Source organism: Podarcis pityusensis (genome assembly GCF_964106645.2).
Source record: "Podarcis pityusensis genome assembly, chromosome: 4".
Classification (NCBI taxonomy): Eukaryota; Metazoa; Chordata; class Lepidosauria; order Squamata; family Lacertidae; genus Podarcis; species Podarcis pityusensis.
Window position 1 is genome coordinate 77,602,148 of NC_138027.1, and position 27,202 is coordinate 77,629,349.

The 27,202-nt window shown below is 44.0% G+C and overlaps 1 protein-coding gene across 3 annotated transcripts in view; it reads right to left on the reverse strand.

Moving 5' to 3' along the window:
• FHL2 (four and a half LIM domains 2) overlaps positions 1 to 24,712 on the reverse strand; it is a 32,723-nt gene extending 8,011 nt beyond the window's left edge. The window contains exons 1-3 of one of the 3 annotated variants that reach the window (XM_081003255.1): positions 24,556 to 24,712; positions 4,586 to 4,765; positions 767 to 941 (exon numbers count right to left, since the gene is read on the reverse strand). In XM_081003255.1, the coding sequence (XP_080859381.1) occupies positions 767 to 941; positions 4,586 to 4,741 (331 nt within the window). In that variant the 5' untranslated portion in view covers positions 4,742 to 4,765; positions 24,556 to 24,712. Of the gene's footprint in view, positions 1 to 766; positions 942 to 4,585; positions 4,766 to 6,730; positions 6,832 to 15,592; positions 15,770 to 24,555 lie in introns of those variants that run through there. The other 2 variants (XM_081003256.1, XM_081003257.1) reach the window with 2 other exon arrangements.
• Between the last annotated feature and the right edge of the window lie 2,490 nt (positions 24,713 to 27,202).

The following is a 27,202-nucleotide window of genomic DNA, read 5'->3' on the forward strand; positions in this document are numbered from 1 at the left end:
AAAAGTTTGTTTTTTTTTACTAGTGATCATCTGCTGATTACACATCGACTTCCTGACTCATAAAAAAACTGGTTTTCCCCTGCCTTCTATTTTCAGCACAGCCATCAGACTCTGCCAGCAAAAACACTTGTATCAGCCAAGCTATTGCATTCTATTCAGCAAGTAAAATCAAACCACGTTTAATTGGGCTTTGAATCCACGATTCAGGATGTTGGGAGGCTGCTAGTTTGGGGGCAGTGAAACCTGAGCATGAAGCATGCTCAGCTTCCAGGGTTTCAGAGAGTGCCTTTTCTGATTTTCTTATAAAAGCAGGTAAACTGTGAGCCTTTTGATAGCCCCAGTTAAAAGTCAGAAAGTCAGGGAAAAAACCCCGCTGCTTAAAAATAATAATTATGTACTTAATTTTCAAAGTATGGAGAATACATCTTGCCTCCAGGTAAGCTTTTTCATTTATATTAAAATTTATGAAACCTTTAGGTCTTTGGGTCGCTTCCAATATTCCTCTGCAATCAATGTAGTTTACAGACTTAAGCAATAGCAACAAACTGATATAATGAGGCACAACCGGCCAAGATTCAGGGATTTCATTATCAGGATCTATCTCCTGCATTTTTAAAATGTTAGAAGCAGAAGTGATTGAGCATCTCCTCCTGCCCCATCACCCTGGCTTACAGAAATAAGATTGTGGAAAAGCCTCCCATTGGCCTTGAATTCAGTTCCCGAAAGACACTCCCATCCCCGTCCTGAAAGCGGACCAAGTCCTAACCTGGCATGATGGTCTTCTTGCACTCGCTACACTTGGAGGAGTATTCATTGGAGTAGCATTCCGTGCAGAGAAGATGTTCTTCTTTCGCTGCGAAAGGTTTGTCCACCAGCGAGTTCTTGCACTGGAAGCAGTGGAAGCAGGTTTCGTGCCAGTGCCGGTCCTTGTAGGACAGATCCTGTAGAAATCCCAAACCACAAAGGAGGCTTAGTAAAGAGCTTACTAAGAGAAATGGAGGAGAATTTACTCAGACTATGCAAGGGAAGAACTAGGTCAGGGCTACTGAGGTTATTAATATTGCAGTTGGGTGAATAGAAACTGAGTCTTCTTTGAAATAAATATGATCCAGTCCAAATATAGGGTTCAAAAGCTTCACTTACAGAACTTCAACTCCAAACAACTTAAAACAATTGCAGTTAAGTTCAGCTAGTTGCAGAATTTTGTATACTGCTCCCACCACACATACTTGCATACCCTTAATGAGCTGCCCTCCAGTTTTTAAGAAAAGTTAAGAAAATTATAACAAACAAACAAACCAACCAACCCACCAAAGGGGATATTCATTAAAGAGTATTTTAATGGCACACTCCCCCCTGCAAAAAATAAACCAAATGCAAGCCCTGAAACACAGAATCTGTCATTATCAGAACTGCCCAGTGATTCTCAAGCAAAAGCGTAATACTAATTGTTCGTTTAGCACTGAAAATTCAACAACTTTCCTTTGCAGGAAATTACCTCACATAATCCTGATAGTATCTCTGGAAAGGAATTTTTATGGAAAACAACAACTTGGAGCCAAATGGAATATGTGCAATGTCCAATGTCCCTTCAGTTATCTGAAGAAGTGTGCATGCACACAAAAGCTCATACCAAGAACAAACTTAATTGGTCTCTAAGGTGCTACTGGACATTTTATATATATATATATTTCTCCTGCTATGAAACAATGGCAGTTTGTGAAAACTTAGGTGTATAAAAGCGATCAAGTTCCTTTCTTTGCATTTGCTCTCTTCTGCATTTTTCTTCCTTCTCATTTTATTTTTGCCTCCCTCTGTTTGCCTACCAAAGTAGTAGCATCTTTTTTTAAAATACAAAATTCAAGAAAAGAAAGCCCCATCTGATTACTGTTCCCTTGATAGGAATGTGTTCTTTTTAGGGCTTTAGCCTTCTAATTTCCTGCTGAGCTGTGTGGGCAAATAAAGCCATACTTCCACATACAGAAGCTGGCTGAACTGGTCCTTGAATCTTACTTCAGTAATGGTGATGGGATAATGTCCTCCTTTGAAACCAAGGTGGCAGGCTAGTCGGAAGGGGGCGCAAGACATGTTGCACATAGCACACACAGGCATGTCCTCCGATGGAGGGGGATGGCAGAGCAGCTTAGGAAGGACAGACAGGAGGGCTATGGCTACTGCCTCTCAGCTTCTGCCACCTGAGGCGGTTGCCTCATTTTGCCTAATGGTAGGGCTGGCATAGACTTCCTTGGGACTTAGGTATGCATAACTGCATAATGGACTATGAACTTTCAAGGGATTTCAAAATACAGTTTGCAGGAGGGTCTGCTGATGAAGAAACTTGTAAAGCAAGTTTTCTGTCCGGCAGAATAGTTTGTGGCATGTACTCAGGCCATATTCCATGAGGAGTATACAGATCAAAACTGATCCATAGTTGATATGGAATGCTGTTGCCACATGATGGGCAAAGTTTATTGCAGCAGTTGCTAAGTGAGGATCACTGAAGTTTAATTGGCAGAAAGAGATATTAATCACAAACACATCTTTGTTATTCTCTCCTGTTAAGTCACTCTTGTCAGCTTCTGTGTGTGCATGTGAGTGTTCAAGTGGGAATATGTGTGTGCATATTTTTTCTTATCTATAGCAATATATTCCTTCACCGGGGGAAAAACAACCACCACCAATCTTCTGGCTATCAAGGACTTTATCTGTCCTTGCAGAAAGTCTTGTTTTTTGTTTTGTTAAAAAAAACACCATAGAGATCTGATAACACCTACACTCCCCAAATCCATCAGTCTGGGTTGAAAAGTTCAGCTGATTAATTCCATGCTCTGAAATTTGTTGGAGCTTAGTCAAGTTTAGGGATTCTTGAATGTCAACACATTCAAAGTCCCCAAGGAAAAGATCTTAGAAGTAGACTCACCAAAGAAACTGCTGCCTTCTTTCTGCTTGGCAACTCAGAGAATCTTTGCACATGTATGTTTAGTAGGGATGGGAAGAAATTAGACTAGGCTGGCATTTCCATGAGAAACTTCCCAACTCACACATTTTTAAACCAATACACAAATCAAAACACAACTATCCTCCAAAATTTGCACTTCTTTGAATTTTGAAGTACAATTTCTCCAACCAGAAAATGTGTGCAAAAATGCATAGGATTCTGGAAATTTGTTTGCAAAATTGTGCATATTAGCCAAAGCTGTATAAAAATGTGTGTATAAATTCACAATAAAGTGCTGATTATTATTATTAATCATTTATTGCTACAGAGAACTGAATTTAAGCCTGGAAAAATGAGAAATTGAGAAAAACCAAAACTCTGTTATTGAAAAAAGAAGAAGACTTGAGGCCAACCAAAGGAGATGTGGGAGATCTGTGATTAGTCATCTGATATGTTCATGTTTACCTTAAAGCAGTCAATGGGTGTTCCAGTTTTGATTGGCTCAGTAAGTGCTGGAAGTGGGAGGGTTTCAACCTTTCCCCCAAAACTGTTATCCTGATCTATTTCATCACTCCAAAGCTGCTCTTAGATGTGCAGTAGGGAACAGAGTCTCTGTACTCCCCCAGCACCTAAGGCAGGCATAGGCAAACTCGGTCCTCCAGATGTTTTGGGACTACAATTCCCATCATCCCTGACCACTGGTCTTGTTAGCTAAGGATGATGGGAGTTGTAGTCCCAAAACATCTGGAGGACCGAGTTTGCCTATGCCTGACCTAAGGCTAATAGCTTTAGGGATGATTTTGAACACGGACAGTGGCAGAAGAGAAAAAATTATAAAACTCAGCACTACCGACTTTCCCCAAAAATATTATCTTAGGGTGCTTCCAGACACAGGCTTGATATTGTGAATGGGTCACTGGCAACTGCTATTTTTGAATTATCAGATTTCCCTAATCTATATGTAGATTGGACTGGAAAGAAACATGGGTTGGTGCTGTGATGCCAAAGGCATTGTAGGGATGCTATGAAACGTTTGTGTACATGAGCAACAGAAATCCTACAGTAAACATGACCCATCTCATCAGTGCCGGAGCTTCATGCTCTGGCACCGGGGGGCAGAGAGCAGGTGGGGCGGGGCTGGCATTCATCCTGGGGGCGGGGCATGCCACCTGCAGGGTCGTGGTGCATGTCCTGGGGGCATGGTGTGTGTCCTAGGGGCGTGGCATGTGTCCTGGGGGCGTGGTGCACTGCCCGCAGGGGCGTGGCACCCAGCATGGGTGGGGGGCAGCCGCAATGGCACCCCACTGGGATCACGTTGCCGGGGGTGGTACGCTCCCCCCGCACTTCTCTTCCTCCGTCAGTGCATCTCCTTAGAGTAGGAGAGATGTGATGTAAAGTCCAGCTGCCACAAGGAAACTTCTATTTGAAATTTAGTAGCAGCAGCAGTTGTGGTTGTGGTAGTATTGTTTGGTTTTTTTTTGAATCTGGACTTTATCTTCTATTTGCACATTCCTTTTTGTTGGGACCTGCAAACGGCTGACATGTTTCTGCTGAACTAGGGAGCGCTGTATAAAACAAACAAATAAATAAAATGCACATTAATTGCAATCCAAGAACAAGGCCGGTTGAAAAGCGCATCCGAAGTACCTTGCAGTCGCAGCCAATCGGCTTTTTGCATTCCTCGCACGTGTTGGAGTACAGGCTGTCGTAGCACTTGATGCAGTAGGGGCTGTCCTCCCTCAAAATGTACTTCTTGCCAAACAGTGTCTCCTTGCAGTAGTGGCAGTCAAAGCGCTCTGTCATTTTGACATCTAGGATTCTGCCTGCCTGTCAACAAGAAAACAAGCAGCTTTGGATTAAAAACCAGGGCTTTTTTTTCCAGCAGGAACTCACCGGAACTCAGTCCCAGCACCTCTCAGGTGGGCACCATTGCCATCCTAAGAGAACGAGGGAGGCGTTCTTGGTGAGTTCCGGCACCTCTTTTTCTAGAAAAATAGCACGGATAAACATGGTGTCTCCTTGAGTGTCAGAGAGAGAAAGGTCTGTTTTGTTTGTTTGTTTGTTTTGTTGTGAGGTGTCATTTGCTTATCATTTTTGTACCCCACCATCCTGCGAAGGACTTCTGGGGTTGGCAGTGTGTGGGTTATTCTACCTAAGCCCTCAAAAGAGGTATATTAGGGGGACAGATCACCCAAAGCCATGCCATGAGCTAAGCAAGTATAAAAACTCTGGTTCAAACAGATCACATTGTATGTACCCCTATCCTAGCCCTCAGTTTGGTCTTTCATGTGAAATTGTTGGTTTCCTTTATTTTAGGCAAATTATTGAATCCACTGTAATGGTGCATAAACAAATAAGAAAATGCCTGATGCATCTTCTTCCCAGAACTTAGTCTCCCTCATACTATTTATCATGCGGGCAGACATAGGCCCCATCTGCTCCATGGGTTCAAAGCATGATGCTGTGAAGTGTCAGGAGCCTTGAGAGGTGCTAAGAGTTGTTAGGGGACATCAGGGTGTTGACAGTTGTTAGGAGACCCCCAATCCCCTCACAGAGCTACAATTCTCAGTGTGGTTTAACAGCCAATTCCTCTTCCAGGGAACCTCTCAGGACAACCCTCACAGAGCTACAGGTACCAGAACCCCAAACAAACTACAGTTCCCAGGATTCTTTGAGTGAAATAATATGCTTCAAATGAGCTTCAAACGAATAGTGTGGATGTGACAATAAGTTATTTCCATGCCGCCATGCAAGGGTGCCAACTTGAATAAAATATTGGGGGATCCCAGGTAAGCCCCACCCTGCACAAATGATCACATGACATACTGCACACACATGACATACTGCACACTCGGTCCCCTCAAATATTTTATGGGGAGTGCCGAAAGGACCTCAGCCCCTAGGAGTTGTATGCGTTTGTGGTTTGTATTTGCATTGCTGATGTTGTTAAAATTGGTGGGAGGCTGGTTCACACCAGTAGAGGCGTTATGTCAGTGGAGCTGCCTCCATGTGGTTGGTTTTGAGAGGTTCCTTGCAGTGCTGAATGGTCAAAGAACTGGTTTTTAAATGTGCAACAGGAAATGCAGGTGAGGTCTGTCTGTCTCTCTGATAGCAGCAGCCCACACATTTCAAGTGCGTCCAAGAAGACTTATTCCTGCATGCAAATATAACACATAGCATTCCTTGGACAGTGTCACCAGTTGCAGATCACATGAGAGAGTGCTGGAGAAAATCCTTGCACTCAAAGAGCAAAGGGAGGCAGCTAGGCTAAACTTATGCTTGCTCTATATACACAGGAAGGTTTCGTCACGTGGAAAAAAATTGAAATATATAACTCTTCCCTCCCACCTGCAGGCTGTAGTAGAAGCCAGTACAGGAAGGTCCGTACTATAATTTCTGCAGGGTTGGATAGGTTTTGATTCTGGAATCTTTCCTAACTAAACCCCAACTATTTTAACTATTGTGTGGGAATTTTTTTCAAAAACGTAAATCATGCTCTCGTTAGCATTATAGTAAAATATGAAAATATGCCCACTCTGTATTCCTATAACAATCCCAGAAACATTATAACACACAAGGGAAATATAGAAATTCCATGGCAGCCGTACTCTTTTAATTTGCCTTGGAGAAAAAGCAGATCTTAAGCACACCACACACAAAGACACACAATTTTCTCTGTTTTCTGCTGTATTAAGTAAGAGAGATATTGTTTACAGTCCCCAGAGAAGAAGGCTGGGCCCTAACCAAGCACATTTACTGAAGACTACCCCCACTGAACATAATTAGACTTACCTCCAAGTAAACATGTGTAGGATTACACTGTAATAACAGGGCACTCTTGAGTTTGACCCTTCATAATTCCCCTGAGGCAAGTATGGTACACTTATGCGAACTTCTGCACCGAAAAGCAGATTTAATAAAAGAAAAAGCTGTTGAAAGCAGAGGCAAAAAGCTTCAGTAAAAATGATGACATGGAGTTTAGATGCCGACAATAAGCGACCACAGAACTTGAAGCAGGACAGGAGCTATGGGGGTCAGTCACCAATTCCCTCCTCCTTGCCGAGGCATTGATTTGAAAAGACAACTTGCTGCATGTAATTTGAGTCAAGGAATCAGGTAATGTCAGGTAATTTCCAGGTGCTCATTCAACCTGATTTTTTTTTTGCACAAAGCTTGCAGGGAGGTTAGATGATGTTGGTTATTTACGTAGTACTCATACTGACCTGCTTGTGGGGAGGTTTTTAAATAAAAAAATAAAATATTCATACAATTTATATACCGCTTGATTGATGACATTGCATCAGGCAAGCGTTATATCCCAGTTTCCAGCGCATCGTCTCACTGCTTCCCTTGTTGCAAGAAGTCCAATTCTGAGGGGAAATTTTTGAGGGGCAAACCCTCAAATTTGCCAGTATGGGATGAACTCTTGCCCCAAGAAACCACCAGAAAGCTCCCAGCCCTGTGGCATTCCCTGAATTTGGTCAGGTTTGCTCTTCATTACGTTTGTCATCTCTGCCTGCACCTGCTTTCTCTAAGCAGTTGCCTGCCTTTGGACCTCAGTGCCAGACAGGGCTTTTTTCCAGCCGGAACTCACCACAACTCAGTTCTGGCAAATCTCAGGTGGGCACCATTGCCATTCTAAGAGAACAAGGGAGGTGTTCATGGTGAGTTCCGTCATCTCTTTTTCTAGAAAAATAGCACTGGTGCCAGACATTGTCCAAACACCTTTCTTGTTGCTATACTCTCAGGGAAGTATCAGGTCAAAAAGGGAGATGTGTGAATTTCAGATGTACAGTGGTACCTCTGTTTAAGAACTTAATTCATTCTGGAAGTCCGTTCTTAACCTAAAACAGTTCTTAACCTGAGGTACCACTTTAGCTAATGGGGCTTCCCGCTGCTGCTGCACCGCCACCACACAATTTCTGTTCTCATCCTGAAGCAAAGTTCTTACTATTTCTGGGTTAGCAGAGTCTGTAACCTGAAGCGTCTGTAACCAGAGGTACCACTGCATCAGTGTGTTTTTAACTTAAATAGAAAGCAGGATTAGAATTGGAAACTGGGGAGGGGGCTTAACTCATACTACTGAGACTGCATTACTGAGGAAAATTTTCCCCATGTTGCCATTAGTCCTAGGAGTTAAACCACAGTCCCAGTAATGATCTCCCAGGTCCCTCTATTTAGGATTTGGTGGTTTTTTTTAAAAAAAAAGATCAGATATGTTGCAGTTGTGGCCTCATAGTTCATGAGACTGACAGACTAGTATACAATTCTATGCAGGAATGTAGTTTTTCTTCACAGTTATTTTGGGGTTTTGTTTTGTTTTACTGGTGTGAGTCTATTGTAAGGCATTCATGATTTGTGCCCAATGTACAACCCCCACCCCCCACCCCGGCACTCCTCTTTGTTTTCCTTCATGAAAGAAAGGAAGATTTGTATCTGGAACATTTTGCAGACATAAATCCACGCAGGAAGAGGTGTTTGGAAAGGATTTTTGTTATTGTTTCAAAAGCTGTAAAGATTTACAAGGTCCTCTTTTTGTTACAGCCTAGCAAAACTGAACTACCGGGAGTAGCTCATTTTTCAGTCCCCTACCAGTTTGTTGGCACAAACATTGCCTCTCATTGCTTCGCGAGAACTTTATGTCCTCCTTCCAAGAACTCTAATCCATTTTCCGATCAAAGCTACAAATCCCTGCAAACAAGAATGGAATGAAGAGACTGGAAAATAAGAAAAGATGGTATGTGTGTGTTTAGATAGATAGATAGATAGATGATAGATAGATAGATAGATAGATAGATAGATAGATAGATAGATAGATGATAGATAGATAGATGATAGATAGACAGACAGACAGATGATAGATAGATAGATGATAGATAGATAGATAGATAGATAGATAGATAGATGATAGATGATAGATAGATAGATAGATAGATAGATAGATAGATAGACAGACAGATAGATAGATAGCTGATTGCTATCGATCTGTCTATCTGTAGAGTAGTTAGCAGGGTGCAGATGCAAACATGCAAATGTTATTCACAATTTTCCATGTCACACTTTTGTGGGGGGGAGGGAGGGAGTATAGAATTTTTATATCTCTTCACTCCTCAGCAGAGTCAGTATCCCAGAACCCCAACTCTGCATAATCCATCATATTTCCATCTCTAATTTGAAGTAATGAAACTAGGTTGCTTCAGCCAAAGTTCAGGTGGTTTGCCTATCTTGCCGCATAGTGTCATTTCTAGCTAGCCGTGACTCTCAAAGGTCCTGGGTTCAAGAGAGGCCTTTCCCATCATTTGCTCTTTCATCCTTTCTGCTAGAGATGTTGAGGATTGAACCTGGAATTTTCTGCATGCAAGGAATTGGCTTCCCCCCTCTTGCAAGACGCGCCCTGGGAAGTTAGAGGGTGCTTTGGGGCTCAGGTGGTTCTCATTATAAAGGGAAACTTTACACCTGGTTCCAAAGCATCCAGGGATTTAAAAAGCATTTACAACTGGACCCGGAAACAGCTGCTTGTATTAAAGCAGCGATAGGAAAACCCTTTTCAGCTCAAGGGCCACATTTTCTTGGGTGCAACCATGTGGGGGCCACATGCCAAGGTTGTGTAGGACGAGAGGTCAAAAATGGGTGGCACCAGAGCTAAAAGGTGGACAAAGCAATGGATGTGGCTGTTTCCTTTGCATTGTGAGCTACGTGCCAAACATGTAAAAGCCAGAGGTATCTGCATGCACAACTCTTCATCCTCTACCCAGGCAAGCAAGAGGTCTTATCAAGGATGCAAAAGCTCTGGAGGAAGGTGCAGAGCTGTTCCAGTGAAGATTGTGACCTGGGCTGAGATTTGGGCCTGGGAGAATCCTGAAGGCTGACTGGGGAAACCAAGAAGGTCTCATTTGGTACCCAGGCCTGACGTTCCACATCCCTGTCTTAAAACAGCTGCCATATTTTTCTGTGTATAAGACGCCCTCATGTATAAGACGGCCCCTTTAAACCCAAAATTAAGAAATTAAGTTGTTTAATTGCGGGGGGGGGAGGTCACTTCCGCCAATCGCTCACCCACCTGCCCGCCACTTCTGATCGCTTGCTGTAGCCACTGCCGATCACACACCTTGCTGCAGCCGCCAATCGCCCGCCCACCTCGCCACAGCCACTAGTCACCTGCCCAATTGCTGCAGCCACAGCCAATCACCAACAGGCCTTGCCACAGTCACCTACCCAATCGCTGCTGCCAATCTCCTGCTTGCTGCTGCCATTAACCGCACGTCCCCCTTCTGCATTCACTATCCGTGTGTAAGACGACACCCAATTTTTGCCTAATTTTTTTTTTTAGCAAAAAGCATCGTCTTATACATGGAAAAATACGGTATTTTCTCTCTCCAACTTGATGGTTCTTCTTGCTGATCTAGAGTGCATCAAGAAAACAGTGTGGTTCTGTTTACTTACACACAAAAAAGATACAGGCTGCTCTTCAAAGAAAATTCTTCCCAAACCAGTTCAAAAATGCACGCAAGCAAACCATAATACAGTTTTAAAAACAGATGCAAGCATACATTTCACAGCATGCTCAGCAGTATGAAATACTGCTGAAACCAGCACGAACCAGCCATGCAAAAAACCAAGGCACAGCCACAGGCTAGGCACTACAAGCAGAAGTAGATTCATGGGTCTTTAATGTTCCTTTGACGGAATCAAGGAATGATGCCTGCCTAAGTTCAAGTGGAATAGAGTTCAATAACTGTTGGGCCACCAAATAGGCCCTGTTTCATTTGCCTGTCATCCTAGTTGCCTAGGCACTTAAACAGGGCCTCTGGAGTGGATCTTAAGACACAGGCAGGTTGATTCAGGTATGGGTATTCTTTGAGGTAACCTTGTGTGAGGGAGAAGGACAAGCAAGGCCAATTGCTCATGCTTGCTTTGGCGTTCCCCCTTGCAGTTGACCTGATTGTAAAAAAATGGGTGGGTCAGAAAAGGAACGCCAGTGGGAAGGTGAGTCAAAGGAGATGTTCTAGCATGTACTGTGGCGTCACGAAAGGCAGTCATTGGGAGGAACAGATATGATTGTTGGCCAGGAGTGAGACAGGACTGAGAATCTAAGGATGGATGAAAGGAATACAAGTCTTTAAACAGGTGGGAGGGAATCTCATTCAGGTGAGGCTTAAAGAGAAAAACCCAGATGGAGAAAAAGGGAATAGTGTTATGCAAAGGGGAGAAGGACCAGGCAGAAAATGCTGTGGGATGTGGGGGATTAACTTGATTTTTGTTTCATGAGCCAACAAGAGAATCCTTGTGATGAGTAGGAACTTGACCTTTCATGAAACTGAGGGAACGGACAGGTACAGGGATCCACAGTGTGTTCTGTGGCTTTCAGGGGCTACTTTGCAAAGTGTTCGGGGATTTAAAAGCACTTAACCAGATGCCATCTAGCCCCAAACAACAGCTGGGTGTCTTCATTTTGTCCTTGTTGAAGTTTCTGAACTACCTTCAAAAGCAGCCCCACATGAATTATATTGCATTAATCCAGACTAAGGGGACGTGGGTGGCGCTGTGGGTTAAACCACTGAGCCTCTAGGGCTTGCCGATCGAAAGGTTGCTGGTTCAAATCCCCATGACGGGGTGAGCTCCCGTTGCTCTGTCCTAGCTCCTGCCAACCTAGCAGTTCGAAAGCACGTCAAAGTGCAAGTAGATAAATAGGTACTGTTCCGGCGGGAAGGTAAACGGCGTTTTCATGCACTGCTCTGGTTTCACCAGAAGCAGCTTAGTCATGCTGGCCACATGACCTGGAAAAACTGTCCTGGAAAAACTCAAATAGCACTCCCAAACTGGGCACCACCAAGGACCGAAGGTAAAGCTGCCTCCATAAGAATTGGTTTCCCCACCTACAGGGCTTCTGTCCTATCTGCTTCAACCACTTCCACATCATTCAGTCCCAATTCAGAGGTCCAGCATTCTCCTTGGAATGAGTAGATGGGCAAAGAATAGATCTGTATAATGGTTACGCTTCAGCACAAACCTCCAGATGACTTTCCCCCCACCAATTTCGTGTAGATGTTAAAAAGCATGGAGAACACAATAGAACCCCACAGGACATCAACCAAGGGGTGGAATAAAAGCACCCAGAACAAACCTCCAAGACTGGTTCCCTAGGCAGGATTGGAGGTAATGTTACATGGGGCCTCCTAGGCCCAACCTAAATAACCAATCCTGAGGGATACTATGGTCAATAGTATTGAAAATTTATTTTGTGTCCAGATTAAAAGGAAAATAAACCTTGGTTATAAGGATGTGAGAGGAATGCTCCCACTATTGCTGCATTTGGCCAGTCACCAACCAATTATTACACTGGTATAGAAGTGGCTCGGAAGATGTAAATACTAACAGTTCAGTGTCTTTTGCTACCTGATCAACTAGAAAATGTCGGTCAAGGAGTACAGTGTGTAACATCAGCTCGATATTTGGCAAGTAATTGCTAAAATAACAGTAATTGGTTTACCAGAAAGACACACAGAGAGAGATTAGATAAAGTTGGATAATTTACTGAAATTGTTTTTCTTATTTAAGAACAACCCACCCAATATGCCTACCCAGGTTTACGTGTGGGTCTAGTTGAAGCATGGTGTTTTCTTATCTATGCATTTGGGAAAACAATGAGAAGAGGTTGGTGCACTTGCTTTTTGTTGCTGCTGCCCAGCCTTGTTGGTCAGGAAGGCTTTTAGAGAGGATCAAGGAATGCTAGGATCCTCTTTCCTCTTTCCTTACCTTCCTAAGAAAAGGAGTGGGGATCCAGGTTATTGAATAGGGATGGGGAACCTATGGCCCTCCGGATGTGGGATTCTAGCTCCCATAAATCCTTGACCATTGATTTTGCAGCTGATGAGAGCAGTAGCCCCAAAATAGCCTCAGGTTCCCCATCGCTGCCATAGCTGTTTAAAGAGGCATTTGAGAAATGCCTATCCACACGCTTTCAGGAGGAAAGGACCTGTCAGCTATGCATGGCAGGAACACACAGGCAGCCCATTTTGAAAATTGCTACACCCTATTCTGCTGTCTCCATGAACTTTTGAGGCTTGTGGGTGGTTCTGTAAGCCAACCAGAGTTTGTTTAGCCTTCAGTATGTGCCAGACCGCATTAGGCCATTTAATCATGGTCATGTTCAGAATGTGCGTATACTCCAGCCTTTTCAATAGTTCAATCATTTGCATAGTTTGTGTGCTTTTTCAAGGCTGCGGTTGTCCATTTTGCCCTAACTTTTCTTTTTCCTGGGTTCTACAATAGGTGGCTTAAAAGTGCAGATGAACCAAAAGTCCCAAGGCTGAATGCACCATTGGATTGCTTCAGCATAGGAACTTGAAGTCCTTATTAGTATGTATAGATTCTAACCTTCCCAGTCTTGAAGTAAGACACCCTAAACAACAAAACAGACACTCTGTACACACCATTTTTGAAAGCATATCCTCTGTTCATTTATTATATTACATTACATTTTGCTTAAGGGGAAACCTCCTTTTTAATGTAGTAAGTAGCAAGTAATTGGCAGGAGATATAAACAAATAATATGGGGGAAATCATCATATGTTGTTTGTTCCAGAGTGTATGGGGTGTTACGGAAAGGGTGGTCCACCTTTGGTCTCTACCCTGCATATAGCAATTACCTGTAGCTCCTAGAAGCTGTCAGCATGTGACAGTGGTCAAAACCTGGGAACGGCTATGGCTGGCTAAACCAGGTGAGGGTAGTTGATGGGTCTTATACCCTCAGTTACTTAGGGACTACCTCTGCAAGCAAAAACAGGCTCTGGCTAACTGAATGGATGAAACCAATGGTGGGTCCAGCAGTTAAGAAGGCGGTTTCTGCACATATTGTAGAGGGAAGTGAGGGGCAGATGGGGCTCATTAACCTGAGAAGGTAGCCCATCTAGGAGAAGGAAAGCTGATCCTAAACCTCTGTTGCCTTGTGGGATATCTTCAGGAGAAGAAAAGGCTAAGGAGTAAAGAAAAAGAAGAAGAGTTTGGATTTGATATCCCGCTTTACCACTACCCTAAGGAGTCTCAAAGCAGCTAACAATCTCCTTTCCCTTCCTCCCCCACAACAAACACTCTGTGAGGTGAGTGAGGCTGAGACTTCACAGAGAAGTGTGACTAGCCCAAGGGTGTGACTAGCTGCATGTGAAGGAGCGGAGAATCAAACCCAGTTCACCAGATTACGAGTCCACCGCTCTTAACCATTACACCACACTGGCGCAAATCCAGAGTGGAGTCCCTAAGATTGTTGGATGGCGCCTTGTACGCCTCCTTCTGGCAACTCCTGCAGCCAAGCTGGTGCCAAACGTATTGCTCTGCTTTCCTTTGAACCACATCAGTGAGGCTGAGAGGCAGGTCTTGTCGACTGTGCAACCCTGGATCTCTATACACACTGCCCAGGCTTGCACCCCACGGAGGTCACTTTGGTGCTGCTAACACAGCGGTTTGACTTCATCCATGGAGTCATTGTCTCTTGAGACTGACAGATGCCAACAACAACAAAGCCAGTTAGTTTTGAGTCCACATCACTGATATCAATGGAACTAAAGTGCCCTGGCAATTTATTCTTATTGAGTTAAATGGGACTTTAACTCTCTCTCTCTCTCTCTTTTTTTTCTTGGTTCTCCTGAATTCATCTTTTAAAAATTGCATTTCATGCATGACTTGCATGTAATTAAAATACACTATTCATATGGCAACTGTTCAATCTAGAGTAAATCATCAGTTTGTTTTAACAACCTCCAGAAATTGTTTCATCTGGCATGTGCAGTAACCCAAGATGTTTTGAATCAAGGGTAAAGGTATTACGGTGGGAAATAGGAAGGGAGGAAGTGACCCATTAATACAGAAATATACACAAAACCACCTTGGAAGCCTGCTAAGTCAGAAAGCAGGGACATGAATATTTATAATTGAATAAAAATGACAAGATACAAAAGTTGCTGCTGTCAACTCACATGCATTTTTTCAGTTACAAACATAGAAGAAGCATGGCAGGGATTAAACACTAAATAAACGAATGAAAGGAAGAAAAGACCCATGTACCTTCCCTTTAAATATCTTGAAACAATAGCAATGCACTTTAGAGGACTCCCTGTCTTTTAGTTATTTTGTGTTCGTGCGTGAGAGAGAGAGAGACAGCAAAGAGGCAAGGCTACCTTTGTTTCCTCTGATTCTGCTACTGGAAAGAATTAATGAGGTCTTTTGTTGCTTTGGGAAGCAGGAAGTGTTCACAGAGGTGTAAAAGAAACCAATATCTGAACTCTCATTTATGAGCTTCCCCGGGGCTTATCCAGCATGTCATTGGGGAGTGAAAATTGTCGCGATGGGATCTGACACAATGCCATACCTCCCTGCTCACATGTCACATTCAGACACCGAACATTCCCCCTGAAGACAACACCATTATTCTTACCTGACCTCTTTCTGTAGCCCATATTTGCTAAAAAACAAAGGGCCAGCCCTGTCACCGTATATAACACAGATAGCTAGGGCTGTTGCTGCATCTTAGGCAAACCATTGTTCTGCCTCAACATCACACCCTGTTCTCCCCATCACACCCTTTGTTATTTATAGCAGATGCTCCAAAGGTTTATTGTTGGCTGTTGCAGGGAGGGACAAAAAGGGACGTCTACTTACAGGCAGGCAGTTAATGGTACCCTCTGGAGTTGGGATGGGGAGTCACATCCATTAATAAATGGGCAACACAGTGACCTGCTGGCAGAGGAGAGGAGAGATGTACAGCTAGCTGGGGATTCCTCCAGTTCTGAGCAAAGCGGCTCTTCTGATTTCTGCTCAGCCGTCTGTGTTGTGTGGAAACAGGCGTCTGCCTTCACAGCCTAGTGAAAAACCCCTGTGTATCATTTTACCATATAAGGAGACAAAAGCACTAGAGACACTCACTCTTTGAGGCTCAGTGCAGCTGGCATTCAACACTATCCAAGGGAGCAGATCCTTTGCACCCCTAAATCCCCACACCCTCTTTTGTTGACTCTGCCCCAGGTGTTCTTTTTATATGAAAAACAACAAAATAAGTGGGTTTTCCGCTCTGATACTTGCCCCCCCCTTTTTGGGGGAGGTTTTGTTAAAAATAATCTCTGTTTTAAATTCAGCATCGCTTCTAAGCAATGCCAGCCAACTGAAACAATTGCCACCCACAAGAAGAAAAATGCATAAGCGTTTGAATCTTGCACAAGCAGGAACCCCGGCACACCTTTTCCCCATTAATCTTGTGTGCCTCTTCGCCTGGTTAATGTCCTAATGTTACCTGTTTGTGCCCCCTTGTATTGGCCATGCTGTATTGTTCAAGAGAGTCAGGGTGGCCAAAGGTCATAAGTCTCAGCAACGTGTCTGGTGGGACTGAGGGCCAGTTTACGCTAGCCATCAATCCCCAAATGAGGATTTGACTACCAAGCCTCACAACAAGAGAATTCTGGGCACTGAGTTCTGAGAATTGCCAACAGAGACTTTACAGCACCGTCAAGAAACGGACATTCTTGGGTTTCATTAGGCAATTAGTAAACAGCTCTTGACTGTTTTGAATGATTTTAAACACACAGGGTTGAAGCACTGTTAGCGCACCTGAACACTGGTGTGCAGGCACATTAATGTCCTGTTTGAATTCTTTTTGTACTCCATTCCTTGAGTAGGCAGAGAGTGGCGCTAGCTAAATGGGGAGTGTGTCAGGCGTTGATTGTTACAGAATTCAGGAGGCAATACCTTCATTGAGTTTGTAATCATGTAAAACCTTCCTTGGCCAGCATGCTCATTTCCTCTTTCACAGGAAAAAGAATCAGCCATTAACATAAATAATGGGAATGAGGCTCAAAGGTGAAAATCCTCATGATAAAATTACTTGCAGTTTAAATTTAGTGCCAAATGTAGAGCTGTGGGGCTAATCTAAGAGTGAGAAAACCATATTACATCCAGACATACGTAATTTTGTTTAATCTCCAAGTGGAAGGGTGGCGGGGTGTGTGTGAACAGTTCTGTAAGTTTGCAAAAAAGGAAAAAAGTGGACCGTGCACATAGCTCAGCTCATCGATAGGCAAACTAAGACCCGCCTTCTAAATCCAGCCTGCAGACAGTCTGGGAATCAGCATGTTTTTACATGAGTAGAATGTGTCCTTTTATTTAAAATGCATCTCTGGGTTATTTGTGGGGCCTGCCTGGTGTTTTTACATGAGTAGAATGTGTGCTTTTATTCAAAATGCATCTCTGGGTTATTTGTGGGACATAGGAATTTGTTCATCCCCCCCCCCCAAATATAGTCCGGCCCTCCACAAGGTCTGAGGGACAGTGGACCGGCCCCCTGCTGAAAAAGTTTGCTGACCCCTGCGAGAAGTTTTGCAACATTTCAAAAATGTTTCCACTTTAAAAAAAAAAGGGAAGAGAGAGAAACATATAAATGCAACATCACAGGGTGCCAAAAAAATAAAGCAGGCAGCCCAGCTAAAATAGAGTGTGTGGGGAAGATTGACAGCTAATCAATTATTTGACTTGCTAGGCTATGTGGCTGCCCCACAGATTGGAAGCCAGGAGGAAATCAGGCTCCCACTGCAGGTGAGAAAACCTACTGTGATTTCTCCTTACATTTTATATATGTTTCCCACCCCAAGAGACAGTGATTGCTAGAAAAGTTGGAGGATACAGGATGTTGACATCGACCATGCAAAACTAATGAGACGAAGTCTGTTTCATAATGGGGCCCTGTTCTCAAACATAACGTGACCAGAGGCAGATTTAGGGGAGCACGGCCGGATCGGTCACACTGGGGGCGGAGTCTCGGGGGGGGCCTATCAACGCTGCAACTATGCTTCGAAATGGAGTGAGGGAGGCAGAGGGGTACTGAATTTTGGCATCACACAAAGTACCACTGAAATTCAAGAACTCAAGATCTGCCACTGACACGGTCCAAATAGAATATGACACAGCAGAATGTGGGGGTGGGGGGCTTGGACCCCCATCCCGAAAACATTTTGAATAGCCTTTGATCGGAGAGGTGGGATATGTACTGGTAAGGAGGTATAGGGGAGAAATCTGCCACAGCCAAACTTAAGCATGGCTTTGCCACAGTTTGCACACCTGCCTTGTGTGAGGACCAGTGCCTTTCGCACAGATTCTGATGGCTTTCACTAATACCATTTTTTTTTTAGATATATAAAGAAGTCAGCTAACTTTACAATGCCATTAACTAAGCGAGGTCAGTTTCAATGTCGGTTGCATTTCACTTTCATTAACTTGTCTGGGTGTCTCCTGCACTGGTACTTTGGCAAATCTCAATCAGCGGGAGAGCCAAGCCACCATGCAATTGAATATAGTGGTGTAGCGTGGGTTGCCGGCAGCTGGGGCAAGTATCCATGGCACTGTCTGCTGATAGGCTGGATTGAAGGGGCAACAGCTTGGCCACCTGCCCAAGTGGCAGCCAACATGCCCCATGAGTGTCAAGCACAGTGGAGAGCAGGATGGGGTATTGGTTGGGAGTGATTATCTTTCTAAAGCCCGCACAAAGTGTGCCCTAGCACCCAGCTGCTGCCCAAATCTGCTCCTTAGCCTGCCCACACAAACATTGGAATATTTTCTGTGTGAGGGAGAGGGTGTGCTATTTTTAAATTTATTATTACTCCTTCTCCCCCCCTTTTGAAATTTTGCACCCCTAAGAATTTTGTGCCCAGGCAACCGCCCCTGTTTAACTTGTTTGTTAGGATTCTAATAATGGCATTAGTTATAAAGTACGAAATTCATTTCATTTTTTTTAAAAAAAAGATAATAAAAGAAAAGTACCCACAACATAGCTAAATAATTTAAAGCATACATCCTAAACTTAGGAATTCACAGCACGGGCCTCACTTCAGTCTGAAATAATCACTAAATGTCACAGTGTAATTCGCAGAGCTTCGGGAGAAACAGCAGTCAGACACAAACTGGATCAGTGGCAAGGGCAGCATGAAAATCTATCTAGTTTCCCAGTCTGTGGCAGACCCAAACAGCAAATCTCCAGATTCTCACTTGAGAGAGGGAAAGAAAGATCTTGGGGAAAGGCTGCATATTTTGCATTGCTTGACACCTTAAGGCAGGGCTGGTGACCCTGTAGCTTTCAAGAGGTTGTGGACATCAGGCCCAGCCAGTTAAAGTTCAGGGATGCTAGGTGTTTGGGGTCCAGTGGCATCAGGAGGGCCACAGGTCTCTCAGTCCTTTTTAAAGGTAAAGGTAAAGGGACCCCTGACCATTAGGTCCAGTCGCGGATGACTCTGGGGTTGCGGCGCTCATCTCGCTTTACTGGCCAAGGGAGCCAGCATACAGCTTCCAGGTCATGTGGCCAGCATGACTAAGCTGCTTCTAGCAAAACCAGAGCAGCACACGGAAACACTATTTACCTTCCTTCCAGAGTGGTACCTATTTATCTACTTGCACTGGCGTGCTTTTGAACTGCTAGGTTGGCAGGAGCTGGGACTGAGCAATGGGAGCTCACCCCGTCGCAGGGATTTGAACCGCGACCTTCTGATTGGCAAGCCCTAGGCTCTGTGGTTTAGACCACAGCGCCACCCGCGTCCCGTTTTTTTTTACCATAGATTTAAAGGACTGGCTCTGTAATGCTGCGGAAGGAACACACTTTTCATCTGTTCACTTTTCTCACTCCCATTCTTAAGGTTCAGCTTGTGGATAGCTTTCTACACTGAACCACTCAGAAACACATTCTTTTAGGACTCAGGCTCGGGACTTGTTTATTCGAATGTCTCCAAAATTTCAACTAAATGATAGTTCCTCTGAGATACTGGCTCTGTGAAGAAGAAGAAAAATGTTTATTCTAGCCTTGAAACAAACACCAAAAAACACGGATAAAATAAGTGCTGTACCCCCACACTGATCAAACTATGAGTGGTGTGGGGAAAACATCTCAAAATCTTCCACTTTCTTTAAAAATAGCAACTGTGCAGCATTTTTTCCACTGTGGCATGTGTTTAAGAGCATTTCGGGTCAAGAAGGAGGAGGAGGAATAATTATGATGTTTTGATTCAGGAGGCTGGAAAAAAGCAATGATGACCTCAAAATGAAGCAGGCAGCACCATGGGTTGGATCCAGACCTAGTATCTCTGACAGCCACCTGCTGGGTCTCATTCAGCAGAGGCATCTGGAGAAGGTCCACAGAAGATGGCCTTGAGGTCCAGGTAGGTATATAGGAGTAGGCAAGGAAGGGGCCGTTCCACTGTTCAAAGGAAAAAGTAAAAAAATAAAGAAATCCTGGACACATGGAAGTCCTCAGGCAGGGTGTGAGGGCTCTTCCCAGCAAAGTGTCCTTTGGTTTACTCTCTCCTACATCTCTGGGTCTCCCAGGCAGGCTTACCTGCTGAGGGATGGGCAGCAATAGCAGTGGTGTAATCAGCAGCAGGCTATTTGCAGTTTGAGCTGCCTGGTATGAGGAAACCAAGGTTATTGACAGTGTTGTTCTCTGTGGGTATCCCAGCAGCTGCCCAAGAGTTCCAGATGTTGGCGCTGGCCCTGTCCTTAAAGGTAAAGGGACCCCTGACCATTAGGTCTAGTCACGGATGACTCTGGGGTTGCGGCGCTCATCTCGCTTTATTGGCCGAGGGAGCCGGCGTACAGCTTCCGGGTCATGTGGCCAGCATGACTAAGCCACTTCTGGTGAACCAGAGCAGCGCACGGAAATGCCGTTTACCTTCCCACCAGAGCGGTACCTATTTATCTACTTGCACTTTGACATGCTTTTGAACTGCTAGGTTGGCAGGAGCAGGGACCAAGCAATGGGAGCTCACCCCATCGCGGGGATTCGAACCACCAACCTTCTGATCGGCAAGTCCTAGGCTCTGTGGTTTAACCCACAGCGCCACCCGCGTCCCATGGCCCCGTCCCTAGGAGAGGCTAAATGCAAGATGCAAGACTTTACACAGGATGGCTGGGCTCAGATGTTTGGGATTTTCCCAGTTATGAAGAGGAGGAGGAGGAAGAGGAGGAGTTTGGACTTGATATCCCGCCTTTCACTCCCCTTAAGGAGTCTCAAAGCGGCTAACACTCTCCTTTCCCTTCCTCCCCCACAACAAACACTCTATGAGGTGAGTGAGGCTGAGAGACTTCAGAGAAGCGTGACTAGCCCAAGGTCACCCAGCAGCTGCATGTGGAGGAGTGGGGAATCGAACCTGGTTCACCAGATTACGAGTCCACCGCTCTTAACCACTACACCACACTGGTTTACAGTGAACTTATATTAGGCAAGGTGCACATTCAATGGCAAGTGTCTTTATTTCCTTTATACACAGTCTATTCCCTACCATAAGAGTCACACACTCACATAAATAGTGCAAAAGCAGTAATTTAAACCTCACGGGAGATGAACACTGTCTATGCCTTCTAGAACACTGCAGATTATGGTAGCTGCACTGTTTTCTGCAGCAAATGTCAATGTAAAATATATTATGTATTATGTACATGTCTCCCAAACCAGGTTTTCCAAAAGCATGCATGAGCAAGCAGATTTAACTTTCATATGTTATGTATTTGCCGGTGTGATATTGGTGTAACAAATGTAACATGTCGTGCCACACTGCCGTAAGATTTTCCTGAAATGCAGCTATCTGATCCTAGGGCCACTTGGAGTTTAGTAGCAGAAAAAGCAGCACGTACATAAATCACTATTATAATCATAGTATTATTGAGGGAAAGCAGCTATCTCCATTCATACTCAATTTATAAAATCCATAAACCATGAAACCTTCTCAGCTAGGTTTCACTCAGCTAATCAGCACTGCCTGGCTTACTGATGCGGTCAAACTGGGTGCTAGATTTATTGCACGGTAACTCAGTTTAGAGGAAGTCTGCAGACAGAACTCTCTGTGTAATAATCATTCCTCTTATTTAAAAAATGAATGGATGTTATTTAAAACACACACAGCCACAACTCTTTATACTGGCAACACACTTTTTGGTCAGGCTTAGCAAGGTAATTCTTACGAAGAAATCAATAAAATAAAAATTGCCTTGCACATAGAAAACAAGCACTCTCGGGAGGAGAGTTGGGGCAAAGCCATTCTGCCTGGCAAGCTACTTTTCTATGCACAAGCCAAATTCACGACAATGGAACTTGGGTTAGATATGAGGCCAGGATCAGATGCAGGTGTCTTATTTTTCACAGGTGTGCATTTTATTTATTTAGTTAATTCCCATTGGTTAGCATGGGCTTAACCAGGGAGGGGCAGGGGCAGGGAAGCTGCCCCCCCCCATAAATCAAGTAAATAAATAAATATGCTTAACTAACTGACCAAATGCGTTGCTGATAACTCAGTTCTGCCCCCCAACATAATGCCTGCCCCCCCAATAAATCCTGGCTATGCCCATGTTGTTTAGTGGAAGCATATTTTCCTTTTTATTAAAATCAATAGTAGATCAGGACACAACCTAATCAAATAAAGCAATATAGCATCAACAACTATGGGTGAAATTATATGTAGAAGTTAGGCTGGTTATATTTTGATCCATTATAATGCACACACATATTTTTTTTGGTGGGTGGGAGGGAGATCTGATTTAACCTTGATGCCTAGAACTGGCATAACACAGGTTTCCTCACTCAGAAGTTCTTGGTCCCAGAACTATAATGCACACTGCAAACAAAAACAATTACTGTATTAATTTACACAGCCTGCAAATACCAGTACAATCACTCTAACTTCCCCCATGCAAACATCATTTGCAGACAAAATGTAGCACTCCCTTGAGATCACTTTAAAAGCAATTCAGGGTGATGAACACTTTACAGTGCATGTTTCGGCAGCTGTTAATGCTATTTTGCACAATCATTATGATGAAGTATTCTCCTGTCACAAGTCACACACAGTTTAGTTGGGTTTTTTTTTAAAGTCTCCTTTAGCACAGCTTCTATTAGCTCTAATGCAAAGCTGTTTAAATATATTATCAGATTCGTTCTCCAAAGCCATCAGGAAGCAACAGGAAGGGAAAAAAATTCAGAAGGCTATGCATATAATAAGGGTATGCTACCTTTTCATTTTCCAATGTCCAAACATTCCACTGCAATGGGAAAACTGAAACTAATGAAAGGGCATTTCGTCTAGAATACTATTCTGTCTCCTATGCACTTAGAGGAAGAACTTGATTCTTTCTAAGTTTACTCAGTATGCAGAAAGTCCAAATAGGTTCAAGGGGATAGACTCCCCCCAAAAGTATTCAAAGAATAGTAGCTGAAAATACTACATGGTACATGTGAGGATTCTAATGTTCTACAAAAGTACACAGTTTGCTAAAAGTGGGGCACCCCTTATTTTCAGATGTCTTTTATTTTGCGAAAACCACCCATCCTGGCTCAAAGAAAACAGAATAGAACTTTGGCTTCTTTTCATAAGCTGCTTTGAAAAACAAACTTTTTGAAAATTGGGATAGAAATGATGGAAACAATCAAATGAGCATACCCACCCAGACAGTATGTAATTATACTGGGTAACCCCATTTGCCAGGCAAATTAGTCTGTGTTTGGTGATGAAGCTGATGCCTTTCAACACACTGAAGTAAATTAAATTAAAGTAACAGAGATGGGATGTATGGAAGTGAGAGCTGGACCATAAAGAAGGCGGATCGCCGAAGAATTGATGCTTTTGAATTATGGTGCTGGAGGAGACTCTTGAGAGTCCCATGGACTGCAAAAAGATCAAACCTATCCATTCTGAAGGAAATCAGCCCTGAGTGCTCACTGGAAGGACAGATCCTGAAGCTGAGACTCCAATACTTTGGCCACCTCATGAGAAGAGAAGACTCCCTGGAAAAGACCCTGATGTTGGGAAAGATGGAGGGCACAAGGAGAAGAGGACAACAGAGGATGAGATGCTTGGGCAGTGTTCTGGAAGCTACCAGCATGAGTTTGACCAAACTGCGGGAGGCAGTGGAAGACAGGAGTGCCTGGCGTGCTCTGGTCCATGGGGTCACGAAGAGTCGGACACGACTAAACGACTAAACAACAACAACAGAGATGGGTGAATATGTAGATTTCAGTTTCACTGTTTCTCATTTTGCTAATTCTAAATTCAGTCCTCCACTTTTTTTGCAGCAATCTGCATTTTTTTCCTATAAAAAGAATAACAATGAAAAGTCGCTAGCATTTTAGCACAGGTTTCTCCTAATACGCACATTTCTATTCACAGTTTTGGGACGCATGACATGGCTAGAGAACCGTACTGAAAAAAATCAGGTAAGTGTGAATTTCAAAGGATGTTTGATTTCTCACATTGTTTAATGCAATGTGGATTTAGGCAGGTTTGGCTTTAAATGTGAACTGAGTCGAATTTGTCAGTTCCTTTACACATGCAGCAAAAACATGATGAGGCATGAACCGCAACTGAGATAGCTCTTGTCATCCCACAGCAACACGAAAGCAAGCAAAGTTCATCAGGGGGGAAACAGGCCAACAGGCTATCTGGCTTCTGTCTGCGAGAAGCAACTAAAATATCTTGTGCACGCTGGTGTTCCTTAGGGTTCGAAAGAAAAATATACCAAGATTCCCTTAAGCCCCGTTCTCCTTGTAGCAGCAAGATTGAAGGGTAGCTGGAAAAGATACGTAGACATGCTCTTGTGGCTCTTACCTTGCTGAACGGTGCCTGCGTGTCCCAGTCAGCAAATGAGGAGACAAAAGGCCGGTACTGAGGCTTATTCCTTTATTGGATTACCCAAACTATGTATTTAGCAATTAGACTGTCAAGAGTTCGTTTGCCAGATGAGCTATAAATACAATATCTCCAAAGAAGCAGCCGTCCTGGGAGATAAGAGCCAACAGCATCTCTGCGAAGGGCTTGCCTTTTAAGGAATCGCCGTGAACAGGAGCACAGCCGCAGAAAGGATGGCCTTGGTCCCAGTTAGAGCAGCCCTACAGCTTCTTTCCCAGAGGCAGCCACGCTTGTATCTATGCATATATGGACAGTTATACAAACAATGAGTCCCGAGGCAGTTTAAAGACTGTCCGATTTATTGCCGCATAAGCTTTTATGAACTGCTTCATCAGGCGCATGATCTAGTTTGTAATGTGCTATATAGTTTATCTACAAAGGGTCAAATTAGATGTGAGGTTGTCTGGGCACCCTGTACTTGGGATTCTTTTCTTCTTTTTTAAACCTAGCTGAAGCTGATCCAGATCAGGGCAATGGTGCAAAAGGAGGAGATATTAATCCTTACTCCCTGCTGTTTCCAGCAAAATAAAAACAAAAATCTCCCAAGCTGCTGTTTACTTGCTAAGCTGCCATGTGCTACAAATAGCATCTCTAGGAGGGATTTTTCAGCAGGCAAAGGGTTAAAAAATACCTCCCTCCATGCCTTGAACCCCATTTGGATAGGGGGGCCCTGTAGCTGCTATGGATTAAAAGACAAAGAAGAGTCTTGTGCTCTACCAAGGCCGCTACACTTCCTTGTGGGGCGGTGTTGCGGACAGACCACGTGGTCTCCCACACACAGCAGTGGTGTGGCTAAGCCCTGCATCATGGGGGACTTCCTGCCGCGTCACGGCCCCCAGCCAACCAATCTGGTTGGCCGGCGGGCGTGGCTTAGCGAATCTAAGCAGCTGCGCGGCCAGGAAGATTCCCTTCTTGTTTCCTGCTTCCGCGGCTCTCCCGCCTTCCCGCCCTCTTTTAAGTGTTCATCATCTTGGCCTTGCTATGGACCTTGATTGGTCGCCTAGTTGAAGGGGTCTGGTAGGAATTTTCCCACTTGGCTTGGCAAATTGGCACCAGCCATTTGGTTTTCGCCTACCTCGTAGCAATCGTCATAACTTTTGTAAGGTTTGGCAGTTAGGCATTGGTAAAGCCTGGTTGAGAGGAGGGGAGGTTGTGGCCATTGATGTTAGAATTCCTGCTCCATGACTGCAATCATGGGATTTTTGTCTATCACATGACTGTATGTTTTGACTCCACAGAGTGGGAAGTGACGGAGACAGGATGTTTGTGTTACTGTGTTCCGTAAGTGGGACTATTGTCCTTTGTTCTTTTTCTCTTTGCTGTCTGATGCTAGAGAGAGAGGGAGCTATGTTGCAGTGCTCCGTGTGTGTTTATATGTAAATAAAGTAGATTAGCCAAAATGCTGAGTTGCTGAGGTCTGTTACGCAAGCTGCAAAGACTCTGCGGATCCCTAAGTGTGCCGATGTCTGTTGGCATCGGTCGCTGTGATGTTCTGGCAGAAGAAAGCTTTTGAAGCTCCCAAATGATAGACCAGTAGGGAGAGAACATGCCAGTCGGGCATGTGTCTCTGCCAGGGTCTTACTCAAGAGTAGGACGAGCTCCTGACAACCACCTGCCCCTCCAATTTAAGGGTATTCCATTAAAGGGATCCGGGTGTGTGGATCTTGTCCGAAGCCCGGATAGGGGCTAGGGCCATGCCATGACCCCATCAGGGACCCTGGGGGAGCTCTTAGTTGATGTACATCAATAGGGCTCCCCCTGTTGGTGGTTGACCCTTACTGGACTACCTGCATGGCGGGCAGGAGTCAGGTATAGTCGGTTCAATTCCAGTGCCCAAGCCAATACCACTCACATTCTGTAACCAATAAAGTTGTGGCCTTTATTTGCCCATTAACCTAAAATACTGTGTCCAGGTGTAGTTATTCAACATAAGGCGGAGGCTCGAGGTCTTGACACGCAAATAAGCTATACTGGGTTCAATCAGATAGAACAAAATGGCTTCTTTCTCTATGGGTACTGATACTTTCTAATTGGTCAACAAAAATAATTAGGGTCTCAACAGTCTGGCCATGTGTCCTATTTGACTGTCCTTTACCTGAAGAGCTATCATGGTACATTCCTCTGCTCCTCCTTTGGAATGAGCTATTGGGTCCAACTCTGCTCTATAGGTAATTATCTACTCTTTATTTCAGGTTGGGGGCAGTGATTCATAAGTGGCTACCCTGGATCTATTTCTGAACTTCAAAATATTATTAATCATGGAAAGGATCTGATTCCAGAAACTTTGTGTACTCTTACAAGACCACAAGTAACTAAAAGAATCACCTTTCTCCTGCCACATTCCCAGCACAGTTCATTACAATTCTTATTGATGGCCTAGCATGTTAAACGGCATTGTGCAATTAACTGATAGCAATTCTCTCTTAAACCTGGGGAAAATATTCAGCTGTCTGTTTTCTCCTAAATGTGTTTCTACTTTTATATTGATAAGCCAAGGTTGCTTTTTCATTTGTGCAAATATCTGGCAGTCCACTTTCTTCTGAGTCTAATAATATTGGGTGTACAT